The sequence below is a fragment of the Phodopus roborovskii genome, unplaced genomic scaffold (genome assembly GCF_943737965.1).
Source record: "Phodopus roborovskii unplaced genomic scaffold, PHOROB, whole genome shotgun sequence".
NCBI lineage: Eukaryota > Metazoa > Chordata > Mammalia > Rodentia > Cricetidae > Phodopus > Phodopus roborovskii.
The window spans coordinates 3100279-3127832 of NW_026126434.1; the positions used below are offsets into that span (position 1 = coordinate 3100279).

General features: G+C 47.1%; 1 protein-coding gene across 1 annotated transcript; it reads left to right on the forward strand.

The window, feature by feature from the left end:
* The first annotated feature begins 10055 nt into the window (after positions 1–10055).
* Positions 10056–16761, forward strand: Slc30a1 (solute carrier family 30 member 1). The gene is made up of 2 exons (XM_051186654.1): positions 10056–10722; positions 12415–16761. The coding sequence occupies exons 1-2, from the start codon at positions 10116–10118 to the stop codon at positions 13317–13319; spliced, it is 1512 nt and encodes a 503-aa protein (XP_051042611.1). The 5' UTR covers positions 10056–10115; the 3' UTR covers positions 13320–16761.
* The last annotated feature ends 10793 nt before the right edge of the window (positions 16762–27554 follow it).

A 27554-nucleotide genomic window follows, 5' to 3' on the forward strand; every position in this document is an offset into this window, starting at 1 on the left:
ACTCTTGGACTTACAGTGTGGTTATCTCTCAATGAACTCACTGTAAACTAGAAACATCATAAAATACAATTAAAACATCTGTGATGGATAATCTTGTCAATTTGATAGGATTTAGAATTACCATGGTAACGAACTTCGAGGCATGTTTGTGAGACAGTTTCTGGATGGGGTTGACTGAGGTAAGATGATACAGTCCCATGAGCTGGGGTTCTGGACTGAATGAAAACATAGGCTAAATACCAGCAATGATGCTCTTAGTTTCCTGACCCTACTACCTCAAGCTCCTGCTGCCAAGCCTTCCCTGCTAGGATGGATCATACCCTTCAGCTGTAGTTGCAGCAAATGCTTCCTGCCTTAAAGTGGCTTTTGTCAGGAATTTTGCTATAGCAAGAAAACAAGTAGCTAACAATCTAACAAGCACCCTGTATGTACACTGATGGCTGCTAGTTGCTCATCCTCTTAGGAGCATGGTTTAAGGGCCAGTTCAAAGTATGGTACTGCATTTTTTTTTTTTTTTTTTGAGTGTGGGCAAATAACAGAAAATCAGAGTATGGTTTCTACTGAATGCCTGCCTGTACAGACAGAAGAAAATACCAAGTCAGACCATCATGTCAGGGGCCATCTATATGTCCAGATAAGACATTTTATCTTTCAATCACACTGACATCATCTTCCAGGGTGGTGGTCAGACGCTGAGTTCTTGGATGGCGTCAGGGAGAATGCATGGCATGGAGCCATGAGGATAACTTCAGTCTCTAGGAGATACTCAAGGTTGAACTGCCTTCTGTTTAGCCCTTCAGCAAAGATCGCCAACCTACCAGAGACCACTCAGGTTGCAACAAAAACCACACAAAGCCACCAAGAAAACCAACACCTTGAGTGGGCCAGGAAGTTTTTGAGATGGGTTTTTCTGGCTGCCCTTGAACTTGCTCTGTAGCCCAGGCTGGCCTTGAACTCAGAGATCTGTCTGCCTCTGCCTCTTGAGTACCTGGATTAAAGGTCTGTGTCACTGCTGAGAGCTGGTGGCACACACCTTTAACCCCAGTAACTGGGATGCAGAGATAGGTGGACCTCAGTGAGTCAAAGCCAGCCTGGGTACAGAGTGAGTTCCATGACAGCCAGGGCTACACAGAGAAACTGTGTGTTGTGAAACCAAAAAAAAAAAAAAAAAAAAAAACCTGAACTGAAGCAAATAACAAAAACATGTATATATGGGTATATATGATGTTAATGATAGTTAAAAACTAAGTTGGGTGTAGTGGCATATGCCTTGGGAGACAGAGGCAGGCCAGCCTGGTTCACACAGTGAGTTCCAGGACAGGACAACCAGAGCTACACAGTGAGACTCTGTCTAAAAAGGAACTAAAACCTAACAGACCCCAGAACAGTTTATAATGATTGCTATTAACAAACAGTCACAAACTTGGTTAAGAAACCACAGAAATGTGATGTGTTGTAGTTCTGAAGGCTAGAAGTCAAGGTGTTGGTGGGGCCCCACTCCCTCTAGAAGCACAAGTGGAAATCTTTCTCTGTATGCTATGACTTCCCATGGGGGCAGCTTTCCTTGGCTTGTGGCTGCATTGCTCCAGTCTTTGTCTCCATCTTCACATGATCTCTCTTGTGTATGAGGAGACCAGGGATTGAAATCAGGATGACCCAGGTAACCCAGGATGTTCTCTTCATCTTAAGAGGCTTACATCTGTAATGAATGGTTTTTCCTGAGAACATTCCCAGGGATTAGGACATGTGGTCTCTTTAAGAGCCACCATTCAACCTATCACAGGCCCCTTTCATTTACCAGATGACCATTTTGTGTCAAAAACTTTTCTAGTCCACATGAGTATTGAGATAGAGTATTCTTTGGGGCCTGTCCAATAACTTGGAAGTATCACACAGTCAGTCATCACTTGGCTGGAGTAGGGGTCTTGGGGTGAGGAGCTACAAGGAGTAAGCTTGCGGAGACCACCTAAGACTATTTTCAGAGTTGAAAGTCAAAACTTGTACCCTGTCAGATCCAACCACAGTCCTCAACAGGCCAATTAAGAGAGTCAAACTAAAAGGACGTGGCAGTACAGGCCTCTAAACATATCTTGAATCTCAGGAGGCAGAGGCAGGAGGGTCTCAGAATTCTGGATCAGAGCTAGTTCCAGGACAGTCAGGGCTACACGGAAAACCAGTTCAAAAACCAAAACAAAACAAAAAAGCAGAAAGGAGAGATCTATTTGATGCAGCCATATTCAGAAGAGGGACAGAAAGACGAAGTGAACCCTTAAGTCAGTCTTAGGGGTCCAGAAATGAGATTGAAGTTTAAATAGAGCCAAGCATTGTGGTGCATATTAGTATTCAGGCATCTGTACTGGCCTTCCCTGGGGGTTCCAACAGGCTACAATCTCAGCTGCAGCCACTAAGAACACCCACCACCTGTGCACATTCACTATGCTCCCTTTTAAAAGAACTCTGCCCACCAATCTTTCTCTTTGTGTCTCTGCTTCTCTGTCTCTCCTGTTCTCTCCATCTCTTCTCTTCTTGTCCCCAGAAGCTGTCTCTCCTCTCCCCCACTTTTCTATTCACTTCCCCCAATAAAAAGCCCCTCCACCCAAGCTCAGTTGAATGTTTTCCTCTGAGCCACTTTTAAAAAATTGTAACAATGCAGGCCTGTAATTTCAGCACTGGGGACGAAGAGGCAGGCAGATCTTTGTGAGTTCAAGGACAACCTAGTCTACATAGCAAGCTCCAGGACAGCCAGGACAACACAGAGACCCTGTCTCAAAACAAACAAACAAACAAAAAGAAGTTTAAGAAGCCAAAGATTTGCAGTCCCAGTCAAGCTGTGGCCCCACTCACCCGTAATCTATCATTGTCTGGGTTTCTTCCTTTCTTTTCTCCTTCCTTCCTCCATCCATCCATCCATCCATCCATCCATCCATCCATCCATCCATCCATCCCTTGCTCCCTCTCTCCCTTCCTTCCTTGCTTCGTTTTTTGAGACAGGGTTTCACTAAGTAACCCTATATGTCCTGGAACTCATCCTGTAGATCAGGTTGCCCTCCAACTCACAGAGATCCACCTGCCTCTGCCTCCTGAGTACTGGGATTAAAGGCATGCACCACCACAGCCGAGCTCATTGTCTGGGTTTCTGTTTCATCCTGTCAGATGGGATGAAGAGTTGTTACAACTGTGAGAAATATCTTTCTAGGAGACAAGATCCTCTTCTGAATTGACACTTTTTCCTTGTCCCAGCATGAGATTTCTAGGGGATTTCCCATTTCTTTGTGGTCCATTGTTTACAAAAGTATCCTTAGGTTATCTCCACTTTTGCCAGACTGGTTACAAAATTGCACAACAGTGATGCGGCATTCTAGGAAATGTTCACAAAATGGCTATGAATGTCCTTTCCAGCCTCAAGAAGTATGCCCTTCCTGTCACCCTGATGGCCCTCCATCAAGGGTACTCCTTGCTGGCACACCAGGAAGCACGTGAGAGGGACAGACAGGGTCCACTTCCTCCAGTGTGGCGGACACTGGTGTCCTAAAGTGTGCCATCTTTGGATGGAGGACATATCAAAGGCAATAGTGCTTCCGGGACTGACCAGTGTGTCCCTGGAGGCTGAGATGGTCATCTCTGACCTCATTCACGACGGAGTAGACCCTGGAGTCAGCATGAGGCATGTTAAAGTCAGTTCAAGGGTCTGCAAGGAACAGCCTTAGAAAGAGCTGCAGAATCAGTCTACAGGCAGAGGGAGGTGTCACCCTTCTCACCTCCCAGTGAATGCCCTTGGCTCACCTCCCACTGCCTTCCCAGTGAATGCCCTTGGCTCAAAAGGAAACTATTTAAATTTGGGGGCTGGTGGTGCATGCAATACTGCACGTGTGGGGGTCAGAGCACAACTGCCAGAGGTAGTCAGTCACTTCTCTCCTTTCAGGGGATGAAGCTTGCTTGGGTCATTAGGTTTTGGCAGCAAGTGCCTTTACCCACTAAACCATCTTACCAGCCCCCTACATGTTTTTTTAAATCCCCAAGTACTAACTTTTCTCTGGCGCAATGTAAGCAAGCTAGAATGTGAGCAGTTTTAAAGAATGCCTTCTTACAAGGGTAAGATAAGAATTTGTTTAACATTTGAATACAAAAGCAAACCATACCTGCTCACCTTAAAACACAGCTGATGAATACAAAATAAAGTACAATTAAGCAAAGTTTAAATGTGAGGGTACTTCCCTTGGGAATAATTTAACCCCATATAATCTCTTCCTTTGAGGGTTACAAGGAAGTTTATGTGCAGGGCAGGAAGATATAGTCCCAGCTAATTGGGAGGCTGAGGCAGAAGAATTACTTGAGGACAAGGTAGCCTGGGAACCTGGGAACAGTGTGATGCTGTGATTTTACACAGCCTGCTGATTATAGACACCAGGAGGTGGAAATGCTGGCTCCCAGGCCCCACTGTGGTGAATACAATGATACAATGCTAGCTAAAGGCTGAGAAGACAGCTGACAGAGTGTTCAGCAAGTCCTTTGCAAGCTATCCCGGCTGTCAAAGGAACCACAAGTAGTGCCACATTGACCAGGGCAGAACATCACACTAATTCACCCTACAGAACTCCGTGCAAATAGGACCCAATTTTGGGACATATCACTAGAGAATCAGACCTTGGAGTGACCTGTTAAAGAGAGGTGTCACTCACAAGTAGGCCACCTCCCCTTAGTGCTTATAGTAATTACAAATTAACAAAGGACTCACAGAGCCAGCAATGGAGAGGAACAGTGAACAGGGAGAAGTGAGTCTGGAGGGCTTCCTGTGGGTCTGGAGCTTCAGACCAGCTTGCTGCCCCAGTGAACGTGTGAAGTTACAAACAAGCCTTGTTTCATGCTAATAGTGGCCCACAGTCTCAATCCATGAACAAACTTCTTAGCTGCATGGAGTCTCTACCTGCCTAGAAATTGCCTCACATCTCAGGACCAGTGTCCTCTGGCCAGAGTCTTCTCCAGCAGTTTTTTTTTTTTTTTTTTTTTTTTTTTGAGGCAGGATCTCATATAGCCCAAGCTGGTCTCAAACACAAGATGTAGCTTAGGATGACACTACATCTGATCCTCCTGCCTCCCCAGCTCTCTAGCTCTGGGGTTATAGGCATGTGCCACCAAGCTAAGTTAATGAATGCAGCCTGTGGACTGGATTGTCCTACATCCCTCCAAAGAGATGCTTTATTCTGTTTTAATTTTTAGAAGGGGCATATGTCCAAGGGTTAGCCTTGAACCACCATGCCTGACGAATTATATTTTTTAAGGCATGTTCTTTGTGCTTTGTGACCTCCCAACCTGGAGAGTGGAAAAGACTACAGAAGATGAAGCCAGATGTGGTGGTTCACTGGTACCTGCAATCTCAGCACCTGGGAAGCTAAGGTGGGAATATAAATTCAAGGCTAGCCTGGGCTATATCTCAAGCATGTCTCAAAAAAATCCCACCATGATCAGAGTACAAGCATTCCAAGTCTAAAACGTAAGACAACCTGAGCCTTCACCCGTTTCTGCTGTTAACAGCACCCAAAACACAAGGGTGAAGTTGACTCAGCAGGAAAAGATGCACACCACCAAGACGGACAAGCCAAGTTCAATCCCTGGGATCCTTATGGTAGAAGTTGAGAAACAACTCAAGAGTTGTCCTTGGACCTCTACAGACAAATGTAATGAAACCTCACAAATTCTTGTTTCTATGATGGGGTCAACGACAGCCTCCTGCAAGCGGTACACCATTAAGCTATATCCCTACTTCTCTCTTCACTGTTGACAGTGTCTTGATAAGCTGCTCAGGTTGGTCTCAAACTCACTCTGCAGTCCAGACAGGCCAACTCCTGAGCATCTTGCCTAGGTTTCCACAGCCCACAGCAGCTAGACTCACATGCCTGAGACCCCAATACTTCTACTAAGCATTGCTATGTGACTGTGCCTTAACTTCCTGCCATGACCGCAGAACTCCATTTTGCTATCACCGAATAAAATATTTCTCTGATGCCAGCCTTTCCTGCAGCCCTTCAGGTCCACAAAAGTGAACCCTCCCAGCTAGGGCCAGGGCCAAGCAGGTCTCTCCTCCACATGGGTGGGCTTCCCTTTTGCTCCAGCAGGCTTCCGGCTCCTCCAGGTTTCTTTATGTTTCCGGTGGACCACTGAGACCTTTTGTGCTATTCCTGAGTTTCACTGCTACATTGTTACCAGTTTATTCTTTGTTCTATTGCTTGTTCCTCTGCTGGCAGCTAAACAAATATCAGACCTTGGCACTCGTGTTGTTGCTTGAGATTTCAGCTCCTATGTGCTCAAGTGCTTTCAAAAAGACACAAAAATAAACAAACTCATTTCCCCTGAGTTTTCCTTTGAGATTGGACATTGTAGCTTAGTGTCGACTGAAGTCAAATGCAATCTGGTATTTACATGGTTCTGTGGTAAATTGGGGGGGGGTGTCTTTCCAGGCAAGGTTCAACTTTATACAATAATTTTGTTTTTTGCAGGACAGGGTTTCTCTGTGTAGCTCTTGTGAACCAGGCTGGTCTCGAAGTCAGAGATCTGCCTGCCTCTGCCTCTCAAGTGCTGGGACTAAAGGCAGGTATCACCACCTAGCTACACTGATGTGTTTTTATAATATAAATTCAGAGGCATGTTTGGGGCTTTCACAATCCTGTATGATTCTTCCCAAATTCCACCAGGAGCAAGGACAGGTTCCCAGGGTTGAGTAAAGGGCACCTGTTACATTTGCCTTGCAGCCACATTGGGAATTCCCAAAACTGCCAGTATTTTTCTCTAGATTTAGTCAGCTTGGATATGGAGCAAATTGCCAACTTCTTTAAAAGAAGGAAGAAAAAGTTAGTTTACTCAACCCAGGCCACATGCTAAGGAGGCACTAGTAAGACCCCACATGGCCCCTCCAGTTACACACACCCTGCACCGTGTGAAAAGTGCTGGGGCAAGATGAGAGTGGTGGCAAGGGGTGGCGCCCTCAAGGCCAACCTGGGCTACACAGTGAGACTCTGCCTCAAGTACAAAAGCCAAACAAGAAGAAACCCAACTTTCCTAAGTTTCTAGGGCAACTTGGGGAAAAGGAAAAACAAACGAAAACCTCGTCAAACTACCTAAGTGTTTTGTCCACACAAAGGGAGGGGAGGGTTGGTCCTGGATGTGCATACCTTCTTTCCCCCCTTTGGTTTTCTGAGACTGGGTTTCTCTACAGCTTTGGAGCCTGTCCTGGAACTCTCTCTGTAGACCAGGCTGGCCTGGAACTCAATGAGATCCACCTGCCTCTGCCTCCTGAGTGCTGGTACTTAAAGGCTTGAGCCACCACAGCCTGGCTTTACACATTTCACACCTTCTAATCCCAAATGTTGGAGGCTCAGGAAGCAGGTCTCTGTGAATAGCTAGGGTTATACAGTGAGATCTTGTCACAAAAACAACAACAACAAAAAGAATAAGGGAGAAAGTAAGGTTGACGATAGTCCTGCTGCTATTGTGCTCTTCTGGGGACCCAGGGCCCTTGCTCAGGCTGGGTAACCACTGAACCCCTCAGCTGGTCCCCACCCTGGATTACTGTTGGAGCTGGCTGGCCATTATGACTTCTCCACACCTCAGAACTGTACTACCCTGCCCCCTACCAGGGGGATGAGGGAATAAAAGCACTGTCTGCAACCAGCTTCAATGTGGGTTAGTTCAGAAGCACCTCAGATGGTGCTAGACTCTGAAAAGTCGATGACTTACACATCTAAACATCTTCCAGTCTGGTCTGTTTAGCCCCTACAGGGCAAGGCCCAGTGGGCAGGGCAAGTCTGCCTTACACATTTACCTATTTGTTTCTGATTTGCAAAAACTGAAACTGCTTTTTAAAATAGTAGTTCTCAACCAGGGGTCACTTAAGACCCCAGAGAACACAGATATCTATGATTTATTACAGCAGTGTAGTTATGAAGTAGCAATGAAAATCATTTTATGGTTGGGGGTCAGTACAACATGAGGAACCGTATTAAAGGGTCACAGAATTAGGAAAGTTGAGAACCACTTCTTTAAAGGAATCCGTCTTCCAATATAGGGCTACAGGAGGAAGTAAAATGCCCCACAACTGACCAGTCAGACACATAAGGACACCTTAACCGTAGTGGCTTCCAATTTTAAACTTCTATTAGGCAGACTGGAAGGAAGTTTGAAGCTGTGTTTCCCACCTGTATGTGCATGCATATAGGGGGGCGGGGATTACTAGAGTCCCAGACCCACCAATCCAAACACCACTATTCTTCTGGTACTACTTCTAAATCAGTGTCTCAGAGTGGAACCCTGTGTGTTCCCCTTGAAGACAGTTTCCACTCCCATTGCTTATCCAATAAAATACTGTTTAAGGCAACATCTCTTACCGGTTTCGAAACATAACTGCGATATTTTCTCCCCTTTAGCTCTTGCCTCCCAACACCCAGTTAATCACCAAGTTCTGCCATTTCTGCCCTTACGGTGTTGGGAATCTTTCTCCAGGCTTTCCTATTCAGAGAGACAAAGAAAACAAGGACGCAGATGAGAGCATCTTGTACAAGTGAGAGGCAATCTTGGAATAAGAATTGTTGCTCCGCTGGGTGGTGGTGGCACATGCTTTTAATCCCAGAACTCCGGAGGCAGAGCCAGGAGGATCTCTTGTGGAGTTCCAGTACAGCCAGGACTACGCCGAGAAACCCTCTTGAAAAGCCAAAACGTAGAATTTTTTTTTATGCCAAAGAACACAGGCCATTCACACGTTGATGCAATGGCTAGTTCTTCCTTAGGTTTGGTGGCCCAGCCGAGGCCACTAATGATTCTAGACACCACTCTGTGGCACCCTTAAATCACACAGATGTGCACACAACAAACACTGGTCTCACTTAGAGTGCCAACTCCAATGAATCCTAGTCCAATTTAGCAAGGGTGTTTGGTTCCTTTCTTTTGTATTCTGGCCGCCCCTCCCCCTCCAAGCAGCCCATACAAGAGTTCGGAGGCTTGTAGCCTATAAATAGTGTGAAATCACAGAGCCTTGGAATTTTAGCTAGAAGGAAGAGGAGTTCCACTTGCCCAACCCTTCCCTCTATTGATGAAGGAACAGGTGTAGCGAGATTAGGTGACCTGCCCAAGTCACACAGCAGTCCTCCGCCCCAAGTCTGCACCCCACACCTCAGAGTCAGTGACAGACAGGCCCAACTCCACACGGTCCCCCCGGGGAGGTGGCCCTGCGGGTGACCCGCTGGATGGAAACTGTTCCCGAGGTTGCGGTCGGGCTGCCAGCAAGCTAGTCCCCAGCTCACCCAGCTCAGCTCCTCGTTCGGCCACGACCCCGCCGGCCCGCACAGCCCGCACTCCCCGCCCCTCCAGGGCGTCGACCTGTCACCCAGCCGCCCCCACGTGCACCCGGATCACCCGGATCGCAGGATCAAAGTCTAAGGAGGCCGGGCGGGTGCGGCAGAACCGCAGCCCGGAATCCGCAGCGCGGGAAGCGGGATCCGCTCGCTGCGCCCCAGGGCTCGGCGCCGCCGCCCTGCCGCCGGCCCCTCCGCTGCACGCGGCCCGCGCCCACCCTCCCCCGCGCCGCCCGCCGCTGCACCCGGCCGCGGCCCCCGGCCCACGCCCGGCTCCCCAGAGCACAGGCCCCGCCCGCAGCTCCCGCGGCCTCGCCCCGCCCCCTCCGCCGCGCCAGCCAATAGAGGCAACGGAGGGGCGGGACACCGCGGCTGTCGTGAGGCCGTCCTGGCCAATGAGGCAGCGAGCCGGGCAGGGGGGCGGGGCCCCGGGGCCTTGTCACGCTCGGGTCCGTGTGAAAACGGGGGTTCCGAGTGCAAAGCAAAGTTTTTTTGTAAACCGTCTGCAAAGGCGGGGGGGTTAAGACGGCGGCCGCCGCCGGGCCGAGCGCAGTCGCCGCGGACGCCGTCTCCCGAGCGCCTCGGTCCGATGCTCGGCGGCCCCTCGGCACGCAGTCACCCTCCCGCGCCCGCGCCCTCCACCTCGTCCGTCCCGCCGCCAAGCCGAGCCCCGGCGCTTGAGTAGCTGCGCGGCCGGCGGTTTCCCCACAGCGCCGCTCCGGCTCCGGCTCCGGCTCCCGCTCCCGCTTGAGCGCCGCACCTCAGGCCGCCGCCATGGGCTGCTGGGGCCGCAACCGCGGCCGGCTGCTGTGCATGCTGCTGCTGACCTTCATGTTCATGGTGCTGGAGGTGGTGGTGAGCCGGGTGACCGCGTCGCTCGCCATGCTATCCGACTCCTTCCACATGCTGTCGGACGTGCTGGCGCTCGTGGTGGCGCTGGTGGCCGAGCGCTTCGCCCGCAGGACCCACGCCACGCAGAAGAACACGTTCGGCTGGATCCGCGCCGAGGTGATGGGCGCGCTGGTGAACGCCATCTTCCTGACGGGGCTGTGCTTCGCCATCCTGCTGGAGGCCGTCGAGCGCTTCATCGAGCCGCATGAGATGCAGCAGCCACTCGTGGTGCTGGGTGTCGGCGTGGCGGGGCTGCTGGTCAACGTGCTGGGGCTCTGCCTGTTCCACCACCACAGCGGCGAGGGCCAGGGCGCGGGCCACGGCCACTCGCACGGACACGGACACGGACACCTCGCCAAGGGCGCGCGCAAGGCGGGCCGCGCGGTGGGCGAGGCGGGCGCGCCGCCCGGACGGGCGCCGGACCAGGAGGAGACCAATACGCTGGTGGCCAACACCAGCAATTCCAACGGGCTCAAGGCAGACCGGGCAGGTGAGTGCCAATGCCAGAGGGGTCCGGACGGGCGCCCCCTGGCGACTGCGGTGGGTGCCACGCCCCGCGCGCGCCCTGGTGCGCGGTGGTTTCGTGCCCACTGAACAAGTTTGATAATGATGTGTTGTTGTGGGGCGGTGTGTGGGCTCTGGTTAAAGGGCGGCCTTTGTGAGCGGCGGTGTGTGTTTCCCTGGATTTGACCACCTAATCCGGAAAAATCACAGGTTAGGGACCTGCCAGGGCACCTTGCGCGTTCACCTCTTAGGGATTTGGCATCATGGTGCTAGACCATCATGGTGGTGATATATTTCCCTTGTGGTTGTAGTGAACGTTTTTCATCTTGAGCACATGTGCTCTTGTGGGAAATTTGGAAGGTGACTGTTGGAAAGGAATGAGAATGAGAAAGGACCAGCCGGCACCGCCCAAGCTGGATGTGAACGTTTTGTGATCCTTGCCATTTAAATCTGGCTAAATCACACTTAAGAGGCAGTTTAACTTCAGAGTGTAGTAACATGTTCAGATGGTACATGGGAAAGGTTTTCGCTCACTCCCAAGAAAATGGAACTACTCAGGTGCGCCCTTCTGACTCGAAGTTTTGGGTTTTTTTGAGACAAGGTTTCTCCGTGTGTATCTTTGGCTGTCATGGAACTCCCTTTGTAGACCAGGCTGGCCTCAAACTCAACAGAGGTCCGCCTGCCTCTGCCTCCTGAGTGCTAGGATTAAAGGATTAAGTGCTACCACCACCACTCAGCCCTGACTCAAATCTTTTTTTTTTTTTTTAATCTATTTTTGCTTTGTTGTTGTTGTTGTTTGGGACAGGGCTTCTCTGTGTTTGTTTTTTCGAGATAGGGTTTCTGTAACAGCATTTGTTGTCCTAGAACTAGCTCTGTAGACCAAGCTGGCTTGGAACTCACAGATCCTGTGTGCCTCTGTCTCCCAAGTGCTGGGATTAAAGGTGTGCACCACCACCACCCAGCCCTGACTCAGTCTTTTAGGTGACTTAGTGATTATTGAGTTCCAGCCTCATTGATAGCTACAGGTTGTGGTTTTTGGGGGCGGAGTGGGGGGAGGTTTGGTCTGGTTTGGTTTTCTTGAGACAGGATTTCTTTGTGTAGCCCTGGCAGTCCTCTGTAGACCAGGCTGACATTGATGGGCCCCAAGAGCTGTGATTAAAAGATGTGTGCCATCGCCACCACCTGGCAATAGCTCCAGGTTGTTGATTTGTCAGTTTGTAAACCTTCTCTATTGAGACATATATATATCATAAATATATAATATTTATGATAAACATTTAAAGTTAAAGCCACTTTTCTCAAGCTACTGCCGCTGATTACAGAGTGCTCCACATCAGATCAGCTGTGTTAGAGACTTATCTCCTCAGCTGAGCTTGACTGGTAAAGCCTTAAGTTTTGTTTTTCTTCTATTATGTGTCAGAACAGTGAAGCAGAATATTTACAGGATACCAACCCAAGAGTGAGGGGCAGGGGAGAAAGGGAGTGGGAAGGAAATGATGGAAACTAATGGCACAGTTTAGTCCTCCCTGATATGGCCTGGCAGTGCCCAGACTGTCATTGTTGTTCTCTGCTACTTTTATTGTGCTTTTCTTAAAGTTTCAACTTCTCCAACACTAGACAAAATGCTTGTCTGAACTCTTAGAATGTGTTTAATTAAAATTGTATTGCTTTGTTGTAGAGCCAGAAAAAACCAGAAGTGATGACCCAGTGGATGTACAAGTCAATGGGAATCTTATCCAGGAGCCTGACCGTCTGGAGGCGGAAGACAGCAGGGCTGCACAGCTGAACATGCGGGGAGTGTTTCTGCACGTCCTTGGAGATGCCTTGGGTTCCGTGATCGTGGTAGTGAACGCCTTGCTGTTTTACTTCTTATGGCAGGGCTGTTCTGAGGACAACTTCTGTATAAACCCCTGTTTCCGAGATCCCTGCAGATCGTCCGTAGAGATCATCAACAGCACCCAGGCCCCAGTTCGAGAGGCCGGTCCCTGCTGGGTACTCTACTTAGATCCAACTCTGTGTGTGATAATGGTTTGTATACTTCTTTACACAACCTATCCACTGCTTAAGGAATCTGCTCTCATCCTTCTACAAACTGTTCCTAAGCAAATTGATATCAGACATTTGGTAAAAGAGCTACGAGCTGTTGAAGGCGTTGAGGAAGTACATGAGCTACACGTCTGGCAGCTCGCTGGAAGCAGGATCATTGCCACTGCCCACATAAAATGTGAAGACCCCACTTCATACATGCAGGTGGCCAAAACTATTAAAGATGTTTTTCACAATCACGGAATTCACGCTACCACCATCCAGCCTGAATTTGCTAGCGTGGGCTCTAAATCAAGTGTAGTCCCATGTGAACTTGCCTGCAGAACTCAGTGCGCTCTGAAGCAGTGCTGTGGGACACGGCCTCAAGTCCATTCTGTGAAGGATGCAGAAAAGGCCCCAACAGTTAGCATTTCTTGTTTAGAACTCAGTGAAAATCTAGAGAAGAAGCCCAGGAGGACTAAAGCTGAAGGCAGCCTCCCTGCTGTGGTGATAGAGATTAAAAACGTGCCAAAAAAACAGCCCGAATCATCTTTGTGAGTCTTGAAAAAGATGTGATATTTGACTTTGCTTCTAAACTGCAAGAGAAAATAGACTTCATTGAAATACTAAGTTTGCCAAGTAGTGTAATTGAAGTCCTTGTCTGGTCGCACAGTTTAATTCTATTTTTGTAAGAACATAATGGAACTGCGTAATAGAGTGTTCTACATTACAACCTTGTGATTATTAGTGCATAGTGCAGCCATGCTGTAACACATTTTGAAAGCCAGTTTTAACACTATGTTACATTTTTGTTGTTGTTGTTTAAAGTAAGTATAAACTTTATATGACATAATGACATTTGATTCCTGGTTTTCCCATGGTAAAAATTAGGGGGATAAATAAAATTGTTACTAGAATTTCTCTGCTTTTTTTTCCCCCCATTGTTATACATTATTTGTTAGAATTGTAGCTGATGGACCTTTACAATCATCAAGTTTGTTTCCTTTGATGTTTTCAGGAATAGCTACTTGCCCTTTGTGATCATAAACTAACATAATGGCAGCGTATTTTCAGAATGACTCATGACTTAGCAGGAAATAAGAGAAGTTACTATTCTGTATTCTCTACTGCTGAGTAGTCCAGTGAACTGAGAAAATTCACAAAATGAATTAAGAGTTTACACATAGTGGAACATATAGGGAATAAGAGCAAGGAAGAAAGCGAACTAAGTAGGCTATTAAATTAATACCGAGACTACATATCTAAATTATCTTGAAAAATATCAAGTGGTTTTATTCTACCAAAGTCACTCTATACATGTTTGCCAGCATTACTTTCTTTCAACGACTGGCATTAGTGATGTTGAGCTAAAAGTTTCAAAATGCATGACTAGTTTTGAGAATGAATACTTAATCTTCGTTAACAGCAACTATTACTCTTAAATTGTGTCTTAAAAACTTTTCATAGTGACCCGGTCATGTAGATGTCACCTTTCTTGTGCACAGCAAGCATAGCCTGTGCTTTGCCAAGAGCCAGTGTCTTGAAAGAAAGAAATTGGATGGTTCTTGCAAACTGGATATCTTAGAGAGCAAAGTGAATCAGGGAAAGTGTGTAGGTCTTTTATGCCATCATGTCTTGACACACTCTGTTTTCCCAACAGTGCTTACTTTGTGAGATGACACACTTTGCACCCAGCAAGTCATTCACAGCTATTCCCTTGCCACAGATCTCAAATCCAATGCAAACATTTGAAGATACTTATGTTATATTTACCTTGCTCAAGAAAGGTTAATATTTTGTGAAGAAAATGTACCTTTTTGTCTTCAAAGGAGTGACTATTAATATCAGTTGTGTATAGCTCTATTTTTCTAGGAACATAGTACTCTGACTACTTCAATAACTTTTATAGCCAACTACTTTTGGGAAAGTTCACTTTGGGGATTTGAAATAATTCATTGTTTAATAACCTGAAAATGGAAGTGTTAGAGTATGACAGTTACTTTTGAAGTGATGGTCCTTTCCCTAGTGTAAAAGCCTGTTGCTGGCAATGGGCCTACTTAAGAACAGCTGGGTTTTCTGGTGAGAATTTTGATTTTTGGAACATAGTTTGTAAGTCCACATTTATTACACTGGGCCAACCATCAACCTGCATAATGCTTCACTAATGTGTGATCCGGCCCCTTGGTGGGTGGTTACTTTGGAATTTTGCGAAAATTTGCTTTTTTTTTTTTTTCTTTAAACATGAAATTGAGAGATCTATGGGTGAGTACGAGAGAACTCTAGTTGTCTCAAGTACACTCCTCATTGGTACCACACAGGTTTTATCGGTTTCTGCAATGACACAGCAAACTAGTGAAAGTGGGCTGTCTAGCCAGTGTCCTTCAGAAACACTCTGGGTGGGTTCATGTTGAAGGTGCCCCACGAATTGGGACAAGGGCTTTGTTGACCTATTTTTCAGGAAAAGTGGTACCATACATACGCCTTTTTGGTTTTTTTTCCCCCAAAGGTGTTTCTCATAGCAAAATCCATGGGCACCCACTCACCTTGGAGTTTTAGAGAATTATTTATTTCTTTACAATGCACTTTCTAACCCATTTTTAGCTATATTAGCATTATCTTTAAGAAAAAAAAAAGACATGTTTTTATATTTAAGTGTTGTGGGACTTGAGTGTCTTTTCCAAACTAGCTTATTCTTGAAAGAAAATGGGGAGCTACCTTGGCCTCTTTGGGACTAGCCCATTGTTTAATATGTTGCCTTTCACTGCATCAGTTTCAGTTGTGAAGTTCTACTGGTCCTGTCTTCAAGTAAGGTCAGCACACCTGTCTGTCGTGGGGCTGAGTTCTGAGAAGGTGCTTCCTGCTCCCAAATTGCACCCAGGAATCTTTCCAAGCTATGTGCGCCTTGGACGGATTTCATTTTCCGTGGTCAGCTCTTAGCTTGTAGGAGTAATTCTTTTCTGGGGGTTATCTGTCTACAGAGTAGAAGTACAGGCTGGAACATGAAAAACAACCCTTAAGTGTTCTACTGTATTTCACGTTGAAAAGGAAAAAACGCTGGATGACTTTAGCCTGACGTGTGTAATTTGAACAGGAAGGGTTTGGAAAGTTGCAAGAAGCTGTTTACATGTGTATGTCTTGTCAGCATTCTGTTATTTTGAGTTTCTGGAAGTTTTGAGGGAAAAGACAAAACCTAATGTGAAGTATTTGTTGTGTAAACTGGTTTTGAATGTTTTTACTGTTTTACAAGCAGATAACCATTTGAACAATAAATGTCATTAACCTGCTGTCTTAAGGTAGTCATACACAAATAAGGAGTGTGATTCTACAATAGAAAATATTTTAATATTACGTTTCAGTTAAGTGATAAAACAGTGTTAGGAGGTCTTGGGCAGGTGGAAGGCTTTTGTTGTTTTTTGTAATTGAAACTGCCCTAGTGCTTCATGGTCCAATCTGGGAATGGGACTGTAACCGTACTATTTTGATAAAGTGCTGCATATATACATATGTATGTGTATATGATGATGATATTTTGTTTTACTAACAAGTTCTGGAATATTTAGCAGTCATTTCCACTGGCACAGGAGCCTTTTGTATATTAATCAATTTAAACTTTTAAACCAAAAATATTAATGTTCAGTGTCTGGCAAAAAGATGCTGAGGAGAATGTAACATAGAATTAATATGTGGTTATATAAAAAGACAAATTGCCATGATAGGGGTCTGCCTTGAAACAGCACAATGGAGTGTCAGTGTGTCTGTGACTCTTTGAGACTTTTCATGAGTTGGTTTTGTCTGCCTCCACCTGTCCTCTGGGCCAACAGTGCCATTGACTTGGCTCTCATTTCGTTGAGCACCGGTGCAGACAGAACTCAGGTGTGGCAATGTTTTCCCTAATTGCTGTGTGTTTTATGACTGTTGTGTTAATTTCCAAAGCTGTTCCTACCTCACCACGAGGCTTTATGGATTGTTATGTATTATAAACGTTCTATATGAGACAAGACTACTGTGTTTCTTCTCATTTATTAAAAGTTAAGTAAAAAAACTGAGTTTAGTACCTACTTTGTTTTGTGCATGTGGCCCTCTCCTCTTAGGCTGCAGTGGGTGAAGGGGAAACAGACCATAGCACAGGCACAATAGGACAGTAGTGTGCAAGAAAATAAGTGACCAAAGCCTGTCATAGGATCAGAAAGGGTTCATTCACACACTGCTGTGCCAGCAAGGCTATGAAAATGTTTGCTTACAAGCATGCACTTGCAGAGTATTGCTTAATGGTTAACCTGCTCCTCTAGGTAACTTAGTTTTTAGTTTTAAGCAAAGTTACAAATGAGAATTACATTATACCTGCATGACTCATGCAAAAGGTGGCACCTCAGTTAAGTTTAATTCAGGGCAGCTCACACAGGTAATTGGATGAAAAGCTTCAAGAACTTGTATTTCTGTCTGGGAGACAAACAGTTTTAAAAGTCAATTGACAATAAATGGAAGTAGGTGAGTGTGCAGGAGAACAGACAAGTACAATAGACACCCCCCCAAAAAAAGGGTAGATGTGATTAGAAGAGATGATTTAAGCTGGAGTGGAGTTGAAGGCAAACAATCCTAGATCAGGATAAAGAGCTGGAGTTGTGAGAGTTTGCATTGGGCCTTACCAGGATAAAGAAACTCAAATTGTTCTTAAGATTTGTTTTTTTATGCAAGTATTTTGCATTTTTGTGTATTATGTGTGCCTGGTGCCCTCAGAGGTCAAAAGGTCATTGGATCCTTTGGAACTGGGATTATAGGTGGTCAGTTGTATGGGTGCTGGGATTTGAACCTGGTTCCTCTGGAAGAGCAGCAAGAGTACTTAACTGCTGAGCCATCTCTTAAGCTCCTCTTTTTAAATTTAAACTTGTTTATGCATGTGTGTCTGTGAGTATATCCCACGTATGTGCCTGTGGAGGCCAGAAAATGGGGTCAAATGCCCACAGAGCTGGAGTTAGGGGATTGTGTACTGCCTGATGGGAGAACTAGGAACCAAACTCTGGTCATCCAGAAGGGCAGGAAATGCTTTTAGCTTCTGGGACATCTCTCCAGCACCCCAAACTCAATTTTCGAGTAGAGAAAGGACTGCGCCTGATAAAAATGAAAAGCAAGACTGGTGAAGCCAGTTCCACCAATGTCTGCCCACACTGCTCTCTGACATGTCCACCCCCACCAGTACCACAGATTGCTTGACCCTGGGCACATACTAAAACCTTAGTGCCCAGTTGACCTCAGAGTGCATAGCTACAGTCAGTGCTCTTAGAGTTGCTGCTGGTCAACTTTCCAGCTAGTCCTATCGGCCAAGAAATTGACTTCTGAGGCAATAGGGGTTTTCCAGAAGCTCTCCATCTCTCCCAAGACAACCCTATATACTGTGTGACATGAGCTGAACAAGAGTGGTTATTTTAGAAACAGATGAGCATGCGGGAGAAAGTCAGCAATTGTAACGGTTGAGATGTTTCTGCACCTTCAGGGTTGGTACTCATTTCTGCTACTGCTGTATCTCTCTTCCATCTAGCCACTTATGACACCTGCATTTGCTTTACCTATTTTCAGACTGTAAACTGAGGTCAGGGCTGCTTTCTCTATCATTATTTCCCTAGGGCATTTCCAAGGACTATAACACCATAATTATTTACAGGAGCTTGAATGCCTATTTCAGAATGGCAGGCAGGCTAGGAAAGATACTTTAATAGTAATAGATGCACCAATCACTTGGAACTTATCAAATATATTCCAATCCTTGCAGAGCAGGCATATTCCATCATCTGAGCTTCTCTGAAAGCCATTAAAAACTCACCCAGTGATGGAGCCAGACCCAGCCAGAGGCCAGACAGGAAACAGCTTGCTTCCCATCCCCTTGGACTTCCCAAAAACTGCCTAAAAGTTCAAAATGAAGAATTCTTTGTGATTCAGTCCGACGAGCTTGACAGCAAAGTCAAATGAATCAAACCAGGAAGGTATGGCCACCCAAAGACGTGGGGCAAGTGTATTTAAATCACTTGATGCTTCCTTTAAAAGTCAGGGATTGCTGGATCGAAACCAGCACCTTCTGTCTTGAATTACACCTTATTAAGTTGTGGCTTAGTGTCAGTTTTTTATTTTGAATTATGTGTAAGAGAGGAATAGCATATTTTTCTTTGTTTTGGGTTTTTTTTTTCATTGTGTTTTGTTTTTGATTTAGAATCTTGGTTTTAATCCAGTCTTACAAATTAGAACTGGCAGTGTTTTTACTCAGAGTGTAGTCTAGTACTGTTCCAAATGGGTGCTCCTGCTGAAGCAAGGGACACTGTGGCTTATGTAGCCTGAGGGTGGTGTTAAACCCGTGGTGCCTGGGTGAGGGGCAGAGGTGACAGGTGCATTCAGGCGAGGAGACACAGAACACCAACTGCCTTTTGACAAATGAGTAAGCAGGCAGACTGTCCACACTCCCATGACCTATCCTGAGTGTTGAGTTAGTAGCCCAGCTTCCTATGGTTCCCTCCCTCCCTCTGCCCACTGACAGGACACCTTCCCTGCTGTGACATCCCCTAGGGAGGTGACATTGCACTTGGGAAACCACAGATGGCCTGGCCAATGGAATCTTTTCTCTCCTTGCGCAAACTTCGATTTCATCAAGTAGTGCGGTTGCATATCTGGAGAGGCAAACTGAAGGTTTCTGGGTTTATAATCCTGATAAAGGATTGCCACAGGTTCAGGTAGCCAAAATCTCATCTGAGGTGTTCAGGAAAAGGCATCTGCCGGAAAAAGCAGGTGTGACCGCTGGGTTGAGGAGATGCTGGCTAGCTCCTTCGAAGTATAGAGTAAAAGTGGGGTTCTGTCAATGTAAAAGTTCAAAATTCATCTCTTAAGACACAAAATTGAGTATTCTTAAAACATATGACTAACCATAATTTCTCTTTGTAATGGCAAAAATGCCAAGGACAATTTCAGGCCAAATTTACTAGAACTTTTCATAGCGTGGAACAAGGGTGACTCAGAGACAACTGTTCTGGGCTCTTGCATTGGGCTTTAGGTTTCCCTGGGGGTGACACTGATGAGACAATACTTACTAACCCACCAGATTTGAATCTATGCCCTATCAGCAGTCAATGAGCTAGAAAAATGAAGCACAACATGGAAGACAGAATATGGCTCCCTAAAGGTGTGCACGTCTGAATCTCTAGACCCTGTTGGTTCTGTGCCTGGCTAGATGCTCTGCAGCTGTCACTATGGGGCCAATGGGGAGAGCAAATATGGGGTAGAGCTAATATGGTCCCGGCATCATCATAAGATCCCTGAGAAGAGGAGGCAGAGGGCCAGTCACGGCATGTGGCAGTCGAGAAAGCCATAGCAGGTGAGCCAAAGGAACACAACAAATGAGGGGTTCCAGAATGAGAATACAGGAAATCTGTCCTGTTTTTTCTTTTTCTTTTTTTAAAAGGCCAAGCTAAGGTTGAACTCACTTTACCTGAGGATAGTGCAAGGCTTCAGCTTCTCTGTCTCTGGTGCTGGGATTTTGAGTGTGCATCACCATGCCTGGTGTATATAGGGCTGGGGACTGCATTCCAGACTCTTGCATGCTTGGCAAGTGTTCTGTCATCTAAACTGCATTTCCAGCCCCAAGTCTTCCTCTTTTAGGCCACTAAAGTTACGACAGCAACAAGAAAAACGGAATAGGTAAGCACACAAACGCTACAGTGTGTATGTTCACTTCTGCACTTGCAAGAGTTCAATTACAGACTGGCTTATAAAGATTTTATCAGAAAGGGGCTGGACGTGTTGAGCAGCGGCAGAGCTTATGCAGCAGCTTATATACTGAATCTTGACTCTCAGGAAGGTAGGGCTGGCAGTGGTGTGCGGTATGAAGAGATGGCCTTCTTTAACTCTGTGTGTGGTTTGTCTCAAGTCACTGAGCTTAAGGGGTAAATGAGAGCAGGTGAAAGTCCAGCTTAAGCCCTGTTACAAAAGGAGCCCACTGAAGTCATCCCTGGAACCCCAGCGCCCCCAGTCGCCTGCCTGTGGCCTCTCTCCCTTCTCTCTGTTGTGTCGTCTCCACCCCCCTCCCTTGTTGTGGAATATCGGCTGATGATGTGTTACATTCTTCTATGCTGTGAAGTATTTGTTCAATGATACAAAGAGTGCTGCACTTGTTTCACTGTGAAGCTGTGTTACCTTGCCTGCCTAAAACATCTGATTGGTCCAATAGAGTGGACAGTCAAGCTGGCAGGAGAGGGATAGGCGGGGCTGCCAGGCAGAGAGAATGCACAGAGAAGAAGGGAAAAACCAGAAAAGGAGAAGGAGAGAGGGTGCCCATGGGCCAGCCACCCCGCCACACAACTACCCATAGAGTAAGAAGGAAGGAAGGTGGGGGGGGGATACGGAAGCAAAAACAAAAAAACCCCAGCCCAGAGGCAAAAGGTAGATGGCATTCATAAGTAAGAATAATTCTCTGTGTATTTATTTGGGAGCTGGGTGGTGGACCCCTAACGAGTAAAACAACAACAACAACAACAAGAACTATACTCCCTTTCTCCCCCTCCCTCCCCATTCATCCAGTTGTCCCCTTCTAATGATATTAACTTCAGTTTAAGGGCTAAGAGAATGAGGGCCAGCAAATGTGGAGAGTATAGAGACAAATGTGTTCATCTTAGCAGGTCTGTATCCCGAGCCGGTCAAACCCCAGGGTGAGCTATGGACACTCTCTATATTCCACAGTACAGCATGGCCTGGGTCTGAGCCCTAGATTCACTGTCTTAGTTCCCTCATCTAAAAAGGCAGGGTAATAGTAATATTTCTCTCCGAGTTGATCTGAAGGTAAGGAGAAGGCAATCTGGACAGCACCCAATCCTTAAGTATTAAATATTAGCAGTGTGATTCTGGCCCTAGTTCTGCTTTCCCCGTCTTCTCCTTCCTTTTCTTCCCCTTCCCCCCTGAATCCTTAAGACCTTTGATGAACACCTTCTGTACCTCGGTCTTAATGGCAACACTCTTCTGTGCTTTTACAAACAGTGTGTGTGTGTGTGTGTGTGTGTGTGTGTGTGTGTGTTCTCTCAGTGACTGGGTAACCGTAACAAGAGAAGCATACCTTCAGGAATAGCAGGTATTTACCTACTAAGCTGAGAGCTGGGCCAGGGGTAAGGAGCTGTGGGGAGAAGTCTGCTGCCTTTAGAGCAGTCATACTGAGACTCAGTGCAAGGAAGACAATTGCGCGAGTCTTTGTAGCCATTGAAGGAATGGGTGGTGAGGTGAGGCAGTGGCATGTGACAAGAGAGTCAGTTCTCCCTTCCACCTCCTGGGACACCGGGATCAAATGTGGGTCTTCAGGGTCGGTGGCCTGTGCCTTTGCCCTCTGAGCCACCTCTTCAGTAAGTTAGTTCTTAGATCACTTTATTGTTTGATGATGACACACGGGGGTCAGCCTACATGTAGCAACTATATAAACATATGTATTCATCCGTGTATGCATCAACAGATATTTTTTCTCAATCAAGTGAATGAAATTTTGAGAAACTTAATCCTCTTGATTGCGTCAAAAAGCTTAGAGAAGTCTTTAGTAACATGAGCATCTAAAGTTAAAATGCCATCCCTCTATAAATCGCTGTATGCAAAAGCAGCATAGCAATGAGTCCTTGTGCTAAGACTTTGGGCTATTGACAGACCTATAGTTCACTATGAAAGGCTGAATGGAGTCTCCAGGCTAGGAGGCACAGAGGAGGTGACCGTTAGCTCTTTCTGGGAGCTGAAAGAGCATTTCTGAAATACATATGGTTAACAGATATTCTGGGGAAAGCTCAGAAGGAAGGAAATACAAGAACATGATTGGCAATATTTCTCTACCGGACCCAGTATTTTTATACCCAGCATTTTTATACACGTACAGGGTTACTGCATCACGTAATAGTTAGGACATGAAGCAAGGAAACACAGATGAGGACTACAGTCCTATCCTGTTTGTTCCTGTCCTCCTCATTCTAGGCAGGCCACATTGTCTTCTTAGGGATACTAGTCCTTACTGTGGTTCTTGGTGTTATTTCTAACCCTGCCACGGCAATCCCCAGGGACTCAGATGAGCCTTCTATGGCCACAAACAAGCATGGTGAGACTTAAGTATGGCTTGCCTGGCTAGGTGCATTCAACCCCACGCCCCTGGGGTCCTGCTGTCCCCTTTACTAACTCCACATTTAACCCTGATGGCCAGCCATTTCCCAGGCTGCCCCATCCTCTTTCATGCAGAACAGCCGATTTTCTCTACATCTATTTATTGAGCATCAGATTGGGCAGCAGGCACTGACCAAGGGGGAGGGAATCTAGCAGCGGATGTCAGCTCCTGCTTTCTGTACTCTAGTGATATAAAGATGAGGAAATGACAGGGACCAAAGTGAACACAAAGGGCAGAGTGCTGTTGCGAGATGTAAAAGCCTGGAGCACCTTTATGGAAGACAAAGGTATTTGCAAGCTAAAGGGGGCAGGGAAGCAAGGCCCTTGGGTTTTTGTGGAAGAGCCCAGAGGATCTGAGGCAATGTGGCTGTAGAGTGGGGCTGGCTTTCTGGGAAGAATGGGCTTATAGCCTTTGACACTGTGAAGCAGGCAGTCACCTTTGGAGTTAAGCAGCCACCATTCCTTTGTTGGGTCACCTGTGCAGGCTGAAGCCACCCAGAGGAGCTGGGCTGGCTCTGCAGCATTCTGAACTGTTATGTAATAATGGAGATAGTGACAACCCTAGCACTGCCCTGAGGTTGAGAGTCAAGCCATTGGTGGCCAGCTGCAGCCACAGGTCATCCAGGGCCCCTCCAAAGCTCTACAGAGGGGAGAAGGCCACCATTTCTCAAAGCTGTCAGCATCTCCATGCGTGGCAGCTGTAAGCAAATATTGGCTCCCTGGAGAAAGGGAGAGCCTACTGAATGCAGAGAAACTGAGCCTTTGGAACTAGAGTCTCACTCTGGAGTTCATGAGTTATGTAACCCCGAGCAAGGCATTGACATGAGGAACTAGAATGTGTTTATGTCCTTAGAGACTGAGCTCCAGCCAGGTGATGGAGGTATACACCTGTATGGGTTTTTGTGTTTCTTTCCCTGTTGGTGTGATTACTGGCTATTGTCTCTCAGAGGATCAGGAGTTGAGTGTATGAGAGTTTCAGACTCAGTCTTCAGCATCTGACTTTGTCATGTGCAGAATGCTGTCCATGGGCCCCTGGCTCTGCCTGCAAGCCTTGCACTGTGCCCTCTGTGTGGGATTAACTTGCTTAGGGTCCTACTGAAAGCCCCCAGTAAATGTCACCACAGCACCTGCCAAATTGCCCTCTGAAGTGCCCGCTAAACCACCACATCCATGCATGAGAACACTCAAAAAAACGCTAATGTAAAGACAAAAATATGTGTGCTATTGCAGCTTTGTTTTGATTTGGATATATCTGCACACCAGTCCAGAGACGTGTGTTTATTGAGCACCAATAGTTCTTCAATGATAATTTCTCTTTTTCTCTTCCTTCTGTGATTTTCTTCAAATTCTCTGTATAGTTTTGTCCTGTTAAACTTTTTCTTTTTTCTTCAAGATTCCCTTTGTGTGTGTGTGTGTGTGTGTGTGTGTGTGTGTGTGTGTGTGTGTGTGTGTAGGCTCATGCTCATTCATACATATGCAGGTACCCTTGAAAGTCAGAAAAGGATGTTGGGTCCCCTGAAACTGGAGTCACAAGTAGTTGTGAGCTGCCTGATATAGGTGCTGGGGATTGAACCCAGGCCCTCCAGAACAGCAGTTAGTGTTCTTAATCACCTAGCCATCTCTCTGGCCCCTAGGCATAGAGGTTTTATGTTTTTTATGGATGTCTTTCACCCATCATTATTTGAATCCACACATGTACAGGGCTATTTGCAAAACATAGCCAGTACAGGGAAATCTGGGTTCCAGCCCATTGAGAAGTTTCTGCCTCTCTGCCAACACTGCAGTCCAAATCAGACCAAATCAAACCAAATTAGAAAAAGCCCACGAGGCCAGGTGGTGGTGGCGCACATCATTGATCCCAGCACTCGGGAGGTAGAGGCAGGTGGATCTTTGTGAGTCTGAGACTAGCCTGGTTTACAGACTGAGTTCCAGGACAGCCTCCAAAGCCACAGAGAAACCCTGGCTGGGGGGGTGGGGGGGGAGAGGAAAGAAGAAGCGCACACTTAATGAATATAATGCTCCCTGTTGATTTTCCGGTTCCCCCGCCCTCTGAGAGGAGATGGAAAAGAGAGATTGGAAAAGCCACAAGTCTGTTTAAATACCCTGTGGGTGTGGTCTTGAGCATCTCTGGGGGAGCGGTCATCATTTCTGGGGCTTTCTGAGATACAGCCAGGTTTGGAGAGAGATAGGGGAGGGGGCTTGGGGTGGAACTTCCACCAGAACATTCCAGACTCTTTGGGTATATGGATGCCAGGGGCTGGGGCAAAACTACCACCAGAGCATCCATGCTCAGGTGCAAGGGCATTTTCTCAAACATTAGCTGAACGATGCTGGACGATGCAGGATGATGATCAGAAGCAGCTCAGCTCTAATACCTTCCTGCTCCATTTCCTTCTTCCTCCCCCAACATAGATGACATTTTTTCTTCCCAAGTAAGTGAGCCCACTGGTCAATAAAGTTCCCTGTCCTTAGCCTCACAAGAGCAGGGACTAGGTAAGGAGAAACTTGGCCAAGTGTAAAGAGGGTATATGGCTGAGCTGATGGACTGGGGATATGCACCTCAGGGACAGAATCTATTGCAGGTCCTCTTGTGTGGCCCATGATCTGTCTGGGAGCTGGGTACTGGTGAGTGTTCTCTGTCCACAGTACCTCCACTCTTCCTGGGTGCCTGGCCTAGGCCTATGCTATAGTCTGCACTGGTAACATCTCGGTCCCAGCTGCCTCTGGCCCAGGCAGCCTTGTGAGGCATGGCAAAGGCACCAGGTAGGTCCTGGGAGGACATCACTCCAGGAACAGCTTGTAAGAAGTGGGAAAGAATTCTAACCCGAGTGCCTGGGCATGGAACACTCTCCTTGATGGCTATGGTTCCCTTGTCTCTTAGCTGAGTTAATGAATGTTGGCAGAAATGGAAATTGATTTTATTGCTCTCAGCAAAGGAAGTGCATCTGCTCCAGATGGAGGGGCCCTTGAAAGGTGTTTCTACCTTGGCTTGACTTGTTTAGTCGAAACGGTCTTGCTGTTCCTACCAGCAGTTACTAGAACCCTCAAGGAATGTGCAAAGGCAAAGGCAGTGTGAGTGACCCAGCAGGGCAAGGAGATACTGAACAATTATTCTGGCTGTTTGGATAGCTGAATGGGAGTGAGAGGTAGCTTAGGAGCATGAAAGCCAGAGTTGATGCTGATGGCCCCTGGTGGCTCCATTCCAACAGCACCTGTGGATAACCTCCAATCCTCACTTGGCACTCCCCTCCCCAGACCTGGGTGGCTCTTCTGCCATCTGGGGCATGAAGAGGGCGGTTGCCCTTGGCCTTGACTGCTACTGAAATCGGTCCAGGTTAGAGAGGAGGAGAGGTAATGGTAGGGACTACCGAGTTCAGAAGCTCTTGGGTGGGCGGGCCTTTGCATGGTGGGGCCGGTTTCTGCAGGAGATGCTTGGAGAGAGGCAGTGCCTGCAACCTGTGTAGACTATGGAGCAGCAGCTGACTCAGAGCATGGGGCTGGTTACCCATAATTATAGGCCCACAGGGAACTGAGTCTTGCACAAATGTAGGGACCTTCTTGGTCCAGCAGCCCCTCCCAGCCTTCCTTCTAAGAAGGAAAGAAATTTCCTGAAAACAAATCTTTAGAATTCTCCACCACCAGTCCATTAAGGCCAGGGTAACCACTGTAATAGAATGTCCTGTCCTCCCCCAAGCTCCCCCCCCCACCTGCCCAGCCAGGTAGGCTTCTGGAAATACAACTATGGAGGTGTCAGCCCTCCTCCGGATCTGGAGCAAGACTGACAGGACCTGCTGGCCTGACTCCTGCCCACACCTCTGCCTCACTTCACAAAGATAACAGTTGGCCTGAACAAGGCTTCACTCTGGGTACTGAGGATTTTCCGTGAAGCTCTTGTCCTCATGTATTGCACTCTAGGAGGGAGAGCTGGGCACAATTCACATAGTAAGGTGGCCTGAAGTGTTCGGGAAGGAAGTAAAATGGAAGGAGCGGGCAAAGGAACCTCATTAGTAATGTTCCCTGAAGCAAACAGAATCTGCAGAGCAGAGCTGCACCAGAGGGAGAGGCCAGGAACAACAAGGAGGCCACTGTGGCCTCCTCTGGCTCTCCCTCTGCAGACTGGAGCGCCCTGAACCCAGGGAAGACACACACTCCACACTTATGTAAAATGTAAACACACACACACACACACACACACACACACACACACACACACACTGCTGGTAAGCAGAAAGGGATGAAGGAGGCTGGGGCCAACTCCAGACTTACTTGGCAGGTAGTTTCCTAATGACCTGCTGTGGCTGTGAGGGAAATGGAGTTAGATGTGTCACTGCACTTTTTGCCCCCAGCTACTGAGGGTGGGAGCAGGGGTGCTTGGTTCTTGCAGAAACAGGCAGACTTCAGAAGTGTGGTTCAAGGGAAATGTAGCACCTGCTGTTATATGAATTCCAAGGGGCCATTGGGCATTCCAGGGGAAAAGCTCTCCAGGAACCTGGGTGCAAGAGTCTGTAGTCTAGGGGCTTCTCTGGCTGGGAACACAGCTACCTACCATCCAGCTGAGGCATCCTAAGCCCTGGATCTGGCTGTAACTGTCATTTGAAAATGATGGCTGCCAACCTCAGCTTGCCCTTGGAAAGA

Bases quoted from the DNA above. Each gene is read 5' to 3' on its own strand.
- Slc30a1 (XM_051186654.1), top strand. From the start codon at position 10,116: ATGGGCTGCTGGGGCCGCAACCGCGGCCGGCTGCTGTGCATGCTGCTG. The intron at 10,723-12,414 runs GTGAGTGCCAAT...GCTTTGTTGTAG, and splicing joins GCTCAAGGCAGACCGGGCAG to AGCCAGAAAAAACCAGAAGT.